At 40.8% G+C, this 8,578-nt stretch overlaps 1 protein-coding gene across 1 annotated transcript in view; it reads right to left on the bottom strand.

The window, feature by feature from the left end:
* Positions 1-8,578, bottom strand: part of LOC109379100 (laminin subunit gamma-1) — a 37,316-nt gene that overhangs the window by 6,090 nt on the left and 22,648 nt on the right. Inside the window, exons 17-24 of the mRNA XM_019635444.1 lie at positions 7,796-8,001; positions 7,283-7,362; positions 6,062-6,199; positions 5,361-5,505; positions 4,254-4,403; positions 3,887-4,001; positions 2,181-2,380; positions 951-1,109 (exon numbers count right to left, since the gene is read on the bottom strand). Of these exons, the coding sequence (XP_019490989.1) occupies positions 951-1,109; positions 2,181-2,380; positions 3,887-4,001; positions 4,254-4,403; positions 5,361-5,505; positions 6,062-6,199; positions 7,283-7,362; positions 7,796-8,001 (1,193 nt within the window). The remainder of the gene's footprint in view (positions 1-950; positions 1,110-2,180; positions 2,381-3,886; positions 4,002-4,253; positions 4,404-5,360; positions 5,506-6,061; positions 6,200-7,282; positions 7,363-7,795; positions 8,002-8,578) is intronic.

The raw sequence follows: 8,578 nt of genomic DNA, 5'->3' as shown, positions 1-8,578 counted from the left end.
AAATGCATCGTTTTACTATATGGGAATTTCCACTTGAGTCATACCTTGGTACCAAAAATGAGGACAGTCCAAAACAAATCAACAAAAAAGAGATATAGCATAATAAAATAAGGTGTTTACCCAGGGATGCTTCCTTTTCTCAATTCCCCTAGAGTCTTTGTTACCTAGATTAACTGGCTGAATATTTCTCCTTTCTAGCCCAGGGTGAAAATGACCCACAAAAAAGGGCCTGTTTTTTTTTTTTTTTTAACAGGAATGGAAGGAGGGTTTCTTCTTTGCACTGAAAGCGCACAATTAAACAAGTTCATGTCTGTCATTATGGGGATTGTAATCAGATGGAACTGGAAAGGAATATTTCCATAGTGACTCCACTAAAGTCTTTCAAAAGCAAAACATGGCATAACACAGGAAAATGGACCCTAGTTCTTTGTTGGGCCATGCAGGCACAAGTCCATTTTGTTACCAAGAGTGTTATGTATACACAGTTATCGCAAAAGGTGAAAAATTAAACTGGATGTAAGCTTAGTATGTTTTGTCAGCTTCAAAAATGTCCTTTTACACAAGAAACTGGTCTTTGCCTCTCGGGAGCAGATGGCTGGGAGAACAAGAGGAGGACGGAAATCAACTTTTCATTGCATCCCTTTGTGTGCCTTTTTTATTTTATACTGTCTATGAATGATCCATTCAAAAACACGAATGCATACTTTTAAATATCCTAAAACCCCAAACGTGCAAAACAATGTTTTGCTTTTAACTGAGAGGAGCTTTGGGACAGGACAATTATGCAACAACATGGCAGAAGATCCAAGTTCTTTGTCTTCGATGTAAGTTACTAACCCAATTCTTGACTAGAAAATGCAACAACGACAAAAAAGGAGCGCATGTGAGAGAGACTCTTTGATTCAACCCCCTTCACCTTGCACATGAGCAAATAGGCCAAAATAGCTTACCATCCCAGCCATCATCATATCCTGGTCAGCATCCTCTTGTTTCTTCTTCAGCTCCTTTTCTGCTTCCTGGAGTTGTTTCAACATATTGTTCACCTCGTTATCCAGCTCTGTAACTTCTGCAAAAGTCCTGTCAGCTTCTGCCTTGGTGCTGGTAGCATTCTGGGCACAAAATAAACAATGGCTCATGAAACAAATGAAAAGCTTTCCTTTTTCTAAAATATGTTCCCACTCCTTAATCTGTAAACTAGCTCAAAAATACGATCCAGAAAGAACAGGATAGTAATTTATGCTGTATGTTGACTTGTTATCATTTATTTTTGTCTCCTCTTAATCCTTAAAACTTCCTGTTCTACTATTGTCATTTTTAGCTGAGTTCACACAGCCAGCAAATGCTAAACATTGAAATGGTGTACACTTTCCATCACATCATATTGATCAGACTCTTTCACTTAGAAAAAATGTAAATTCAGACTGGCCTTGTTCTACTTGGCAGTTCATCATACTGCACAAAAAGGACATAATCCTGAAATACGAGTATTTTATACAATACAGTTAATCCAAAACCAACTGTTCTAAAGAAACTAAAAAATGTGTGTGATTCTCAAAAACATAATTTTAGAATCAGCTCCAATCTCTCCTTTGAAAAAAAAACAAAAACCCAAATAGGTTGACCTTTAAGTGGGAACAAGCCAGCCTAAAGAAATGATTCTTTACAATGAGCAGAAAGAATTCAGCAGTGACAGAAATCCTGTCACTACAGAATCCTGTAGCTACAGAAATCCTGAATGGGTGGGGATAAGATACGGCAATATGCTTGAATGAGTGGCTTGAAAGTTGTACTGACTTGGAACTCTCTACAAGACTGGGGGGAAAAAAAAAAGACTCAACTGTCCAGGTCAAAGAACTGTGTTTATTAGGACGAGCCTCACTTTTTGTAGGAGGGGGCTCTATGGGTCTCTGAAGCCATCTACCTCCTCACAACTCAGACCCTGCCACTGAGACACAGTAGAGATTTCAGAGTCAAGGGCCCTTTCAATGAGTGTCCCTCTCCATCAATGTGTTACGTACTCTGAGGCTTAGTAAAAAAATAAACGACAAGGATGGTTTCAGATAATTTTACGGGAGTCGAGGAAAAAAATCTGCGAGGGCTTCAGGAATCTGGAAAGAAGCTGGAAGATGACTAGAGAAACAGACGAGCAAAGGCTGTTTTGGGAAGAGGAACGCACACACCTTTTGGACGGCGCTAGCGATCTTCTCGGCCTCGTGGGCCTTGTCCTTCGCCTCGGTGGCGTCCGCAGCCGCGTTGCCCAATGCCAGCCGTGCCTCCCTTGTCTTCTCATTGGCTTCGATGATGGTCTGATTGATGGCAGGAATCCTCCTCAGTGCCTCCTCGGCGGCAGTCTTGTTATCGTTCACTCGCTGATCAAAGTCTGAAACAAGTCCAAAGAATTTACCTGAACTAAACTCTCCACAAACCCACAGGGAACCTTTTCAGGCAGCTGCCACTGGATTCTGTTTTATGAACCATGGAAGAAGTCAGGGGAGAAGAATGAAGAATGGCATGGACTGAAATCTCAGAAGGCTGAGAGCACACAGCTCTACGGGGAAGAGTCAGAGGCGTGAACATCTGGTTGTCGAAAGCAAGTTCTGACTTGGAAAAGGTATTTTCATGCAGGGTGCAGAGTTATGCCATCACTACCATCTCAAGCAATATTAAAAGTGGCACTTTGCTTTCTGTTTAATATGTGTTAGGTACTGAGTCAAGAGCTTTATGTGTCTGTCACGCAGGCACTACGTCATCTTTACATGTGAGAGAATTGAGGATTAAAGAGGTAGATAATTTCCCCAAAGATTACAGCAAGAGGGAGATGGGGGATTCTAACCCAATCCCCCTGACACCAGAACCCCGCATTCAACCACCACCCTATAAAGCTTCCATATTTACAGAGCCTGTGGCTATTTTATCAGGGGGTGAGTCCAGGGCTACACAGTGAATTGAGTGCATTTCTTTTTTATCTGGGTGAGGAAAGGAAACAAAAAGACTGAGATGCATCTGGCAGAGAAAATGAAAGAATATCTGTTTACCAACATCAGTCAGCTAAATAGGCATATTTAGGTTCTATAAGTTATCCTAACATAAGAAAATTCCCTTTTTCTTTTGGTGTTCATACAAAGGTATGCAGGGCTAAGATGACATGCGCTCTGGGATTTTTCTCTGAAATGCTTCATGAAAAAAGTAAGGTGGGCGTTGGGGGATGAAATAAACGTAGTAAAAATTTAACTGTTGAATGTGGATGAGAGGGATTTGGAGTTGACTACACGATAGGCCCCCCCGTATCTGCGCTTTCTCTTTCTGCAGTTTCCGTCACCCATGCTCAACCATGGTCCGAAAGTATTAAATGGGAAATTCCAGAAATAAATAATTCATAAGTTTCAAACTGCATGCTATGCAGACCAGTGTGATAAAATCTCGCACCGTCCCTGCTCTGTCCCACCCGGGACGTGAATCATCCCTTTATCCAGTGTCCACACTGGATATGTATGCATCTACATATATGTATATGTGTGTACAATGGGGTATTTTGAGAGAGATAACACTCAATTCCTTTTATTACAGTGTATTATTAGAATTGTTCTATTTCACTATGAGTTATTGTTGTTAATTCTTACTGTGCCTAACTTATACATGAAACTTTGTCATAGGCATATATGTACAGGAAAAAACATAGTATAGTATATATAGGGTTTGGTCCTATCCGTGGTTTCAGGCATCCATTGGCAAAGTATTCCCCATGGATAAGGGTGGACTACTGTGTCATCTTTCATATTGTGTACGTTCAGAGTATCTCATGGTAAAAATTTAATTAAAAAAAAACCAAGGGAACTGCCCTTGTGGAGGAAGCACACACACGCGCCGTTCCTTGACCCGTCCGTACCTCTCAGGTTGCTGAGGATGTCATTGGCTTCTTGTAAGGTGTTTCGTCCCTTTTTAGCCGCTTCTTCCGCAAGAGCCTTGGCAGCATCAGCTCGGGCTAGGAGCTGGTCGGCAGTCTGCAAACACATGGCAGATCAGAGGACAGACCCTCCAAGGCAGGTCGCCACTCTCCTAACAGACCAGACACCTCCAGGCTACCAGCAGGGGACTTGCCAGCACCCGCAGGTTAGGGCATCGCAGGAGGCCCTCCTCGGAATACCATGTGGTTTGCTGACTCTCCAACTGTGGTGACACCACGGGCACAGCTCACACTTGCACGGTTCCGAATTTTGCCTCAAGAAATGAAGCAATCTGGAAATCAAACCAACCTGCTGTTCGATCTTTCCTTTCTCCAGAAGTTTCTTTACTTCGAGCTCCTTTCCGCTCATGTCCTCTCTGAGGTCCTCATAATCTTTTAGCTTCTGGTCAATCAGGCGGTCAAGTTCCTCAGCCTCCTTCTTTATTTTATTTGCCTCATTCTGTGAAAAGTGAGTACGATCACTACGTTCTTAGGCAAAACAATTAAACGGATGAACAGGTAGGCTTAGGAACGCTATAATACTTAACGCTCAATAGATATTTTTAAAAGGACAGCACAGGTCACAATATTATGGGCCTTATTTTAAAAATCGAGGCATACTTGACCCACAGTGAAATGCACAGAGCTTAGTTTGATATATGTTTACCTGTCACCAACACAACAATCAAGATACAGAATTTGTCCACCCCAGGAAATTCCCTTGTATCTCTTTCCAGTCAATTTCCACACCCACCTTTCCAGCAATGCAGCTGCCAATGTTATCATCATAGGTTAGTTTTGCCTCTTCTCAAATTTTGTATATGTGGACTCATACAGCATGTACATGTCTGAAGAGACCTAAACCTTTATGGTGGAAACCAAGTCAACGCCTCGGATTTAAGAACTGAAACTTTTAATAAATTTTAAGTTTAATGTAAAAAAAAAAAATACCATTTTTCCAGAGCCTGGTTATGAGGATTCATGGTTAGAGTACAGATGAAATAAAACACTACCAATCCCCAAATATTTTAGTTCTGCTATAGCTCTTTCATTTAAACCATTCTCTTTTATTTCTCTCTCATTCTCAACCTAGTAGCTTCTGGGAGGAATGGTACAGCTGTACGCTGCTTGAATTAATCCAACTACCTTGTCATCTGGATTTATATTAAAGACTTAGGGGCAACTGTTCACATCACTAAAGTAGTCGTTGTTGTTTAATGTTTATAATCACAGGATTCTTTACCTCATTAAGTTCTATTAACGTATCTAAAATGGAAGTCAACTTCGCCAGTGAGTCAGTTGGAGAAAAGTGGAGATAGAAACCAGTGTGTGTGTGTGTGTGTGTGTGTGTGTGTGTGTGTGTGTGTGTTGGCACTGACAACTGGAGCCCTATGCACATAGGCTGTCAACCCCATACCTCCAGGGCTTGTGAGTCCACAGGCGTCAGCTGGGAGACGCTGGCATAGATCTCCACAGCCTTGTCACCGGCCCGTTTGGCTTCCTCGTGCACTCGGGCAGCTTGCTTCTCCAGATCCTGTGAGATGTTCTTTGCTTGTTCATACCTAAGGAACAAAAGATGGGACTTAATGGAAAACTCCGTTGCTTTGGGCATCTTAATACTAATCAGATTCATTCAATATAGTTTAAATCACTGGGACGGTATTTCCAAAACCTCAAAGGAAACGCCAGATTAAAATGCTATTATTTAATACCGACATAGCTGAAGTGCTTATTTCATCTCATCCCGTCTATTTATAACATAGGGGTTCCCCTATACTTTCTTATTTCGGACACCTTGTAAATACTTGTAGCTCAAGTATATTTTCTCTATGTTATGATTTTTTTTTCCTCTTCTTCCGTTTTCATTTATCAGAATTTTAAGTATCATGGCTAGTCTTGTTACCTTCCCCCGCAGTTACAGGAACTGGATCAAATAAATTCTCCATGGCTTTATGTACCCTGCTCTAATTATGGCACCATTTCAAAAGTACAATTAATAATAGAAATCTTACTGCATAAATGCATGCCTTGAACACGCCAGCATTTCATTTTTCATTGAACTGGTGTTATTTACAAGAACAACTGAAGAGCTGTAAGCCAATTTTAAATGACACTCACTTTCTATTAAGCTCTTCAATCTCAAACGCTGTCTGGTTTTCTCCTGCCAGCGTCCTCAAAAGCAGATTATATGCCTCAGTTGATGTATCATTGGCTGTCTTTGCTACTCGTACAATGTCATCAGCTTCTTGTTTGTGGCTATAACATAGAAGAAAAAAATAAACCGTGAAACAGAACCATCTAATAGGGAAAGAAGTACAATTTAGGTGATGCTACTTTATTATATATACATAGACTAATGGGGGCAGAGTTTTACAAATATTGGGAAATCTTGTAATTCTGCAGTCATCTCAGTGAACCTGAGTTTACAAATCACATTCTGTGATCTGAGGAAACGAGTTTCCAAGAAAATGAATGGTATAAAATGTATAGGAGCAAATGTTTATGTTTCTTTAAAAAGTTACTTATAATTGCTTAAGAGTAATTTACATATGAAACCATGTATGCTACCAAGAACTCATAAACACAAATCCCAGAGTTAATCTTTTAAATCATACTCTGGTTCAGTTACTACATAGTCTTGAAATAGCTTTGACTATTCAGATTTCGCACATGCAACCTAATGACTGGCCAGGAAAAAGCAACTCAACACCAAACGGCAAGAAACACATCAACAAGGACTCCAGCCAAATAATGCATGTTAGCTGGGTAGCTGCTAAGGGTTTTTAAAATTTTTTAGCTCTAAAATTTCATATTACAATGTCACGCTGCAGTATGTAGCCACTCTTTTTGGTATGGTAAACTGTCCTTCAAAATTCACATAGGAAGTACAACAGACTTAATTGATCTCCAAGACCTAATTTTCTTGGGTGCTTTCTGTAATGTTTCCAGCTGTCTTCTTTTCATCAGAAAACCCAGCTAAGAAACTATGAACTGAACTACACGGGGCACACACATTTACAAAGGACAGAAAGAGAACACGTGTTCAAGCAGGAAGCCGATGTAACTGCTCTGGACTCATCTAAAAACATTATGGTTTCCTTTCAGATGTGAAAATATAATTTCCCTTCGAACCATCATATTCTAATAGTCAAAGTAAATATTCCAATTTCAAAGGGAAGGGAAGAAACGAATACATGTAGTTGATAACATTTCAGAAAAGAGAGCAAACTTTGCAAAAGTGGGTTCTGTGGAAAGGGTCTGTGGGTACAGGATGGGGCGACATGGCCACCCCATAAGGAAAGCCGTAATTTAACCATTAACCAGGGACCAGGAGCTTACCGTTCAGCAAGCCTTCGAGCCTCTTCTGCCAAAAGAGTCATGTTGTTTGGGTCCCCCGAAGAGTCAGGCTGAGTGATGGACTAAAGCGGAAACAAACAAAAGCACTAATCTTAAAGGACTGAGTTACTTAATTTTAATAAAGGAAGTGTCAAAACTAAATGTTTATTAGTGTCATTCAGCAAAACGAAAGCTCCTTCCTAATTTCAGACATCTTTACTTTCATAGCAGTGTCCTTGATTGTAGCATATTGCTTCTATTTTCAGTAAAGGACAAAGGAAGTTTCAATTGCCTAGTGCCATAGAAGGAACAAAACTAGGAGCCATATGTCCTTTGGTTTGTATCCAGTTCCTGATACCTATTTCATGACTACTATGAGCCATGTGGCTTTCTTGCTCCATGTTTTGAGACAAAAAGACACAACTTAGCTGAAGAAGCACTCCACTGACAGCCACAGACTTGCTACAAATCACCAAGGGACTCCCCTGCCCCCACCTTAGGGCTCAAGTCACTCACCACGTTGGCAACTGCCACCTTCGCTTTCTCAAGCTCTCTGGACGCGATTTCAATCAACTGCTCTGTGCTTTCTACCCGGGCACGTGCTTGTTCTGCCAAGTTTCCAGTCTCTTCAATGGTGTTCCGGATATTCTGTAAACGGCTAATTTGGCTGGATAAGGTGTTATTCACTCTCTGGAGGCGATCCATCAAATTTTGGTCCACGTCTGCAAATGGCATTGCAGAAGAAGGTACATAAATTATCTGAAGGGGGTTGGGGGGGGGTGGAGTCATGTCATTTCACATGAAATCCGAGGCACTACGTGTCTTTACTCTTCCAAACACGGCGTCTTGCTGACAAGTTATCCCTAAAGCCCATCAACAGTGCTGTTCAGTCATTACTGAGCCCGGTCGCACCTCCTGTTAGTTACATGCATCACACTGTCTGTCTGTCCTCTTTCTTACTCAACACTATATCCCAGTCTTACACAGTGACTGGCAAAGAGAAGATACCCAAGAAATGTCTGATGAAGGAAAGATTTTGATGTTCCTGCACATGCCAGCTTTCATAAAAAAAATGCAAAGTTGTTAAAAGCACTGCTAGCCCTGAGAACTGGACATTTTTCTAAACTAGAAAAAAATAGATTCAGATGTTGAAGTATGACAAATTAAGTTCATTTTGTATCTTAAACTAAATAGAGTTTCTCTGCTACCCCCAGGCCCCCTGGCATATCGTATAATTTCTTCCAAATTGATTTCTGATTTTGAATAGTTCTTCAACTTGTTGTTTATGAATTCAGCCTG

This window comes from Hipposideros armiger, unplaced genomic scaffold (assembly GCF_001890085.2).
Source record: "Hipposideros armiger isolate ML-2016 unplaced genomic scaffold, ASM189008v1 scaffold_22, whole genome shotgun sequence".
Classification (NCBI taxonomy): Eukaryota; Metazoa; Chordata; class Mammalia; order Chiroptera; family Hipposideridae; genus Hipposideros; species Hipposideros armiger.
This window is presented reverse-complemented; position numbering and strand designations above follow the sequence as displayed.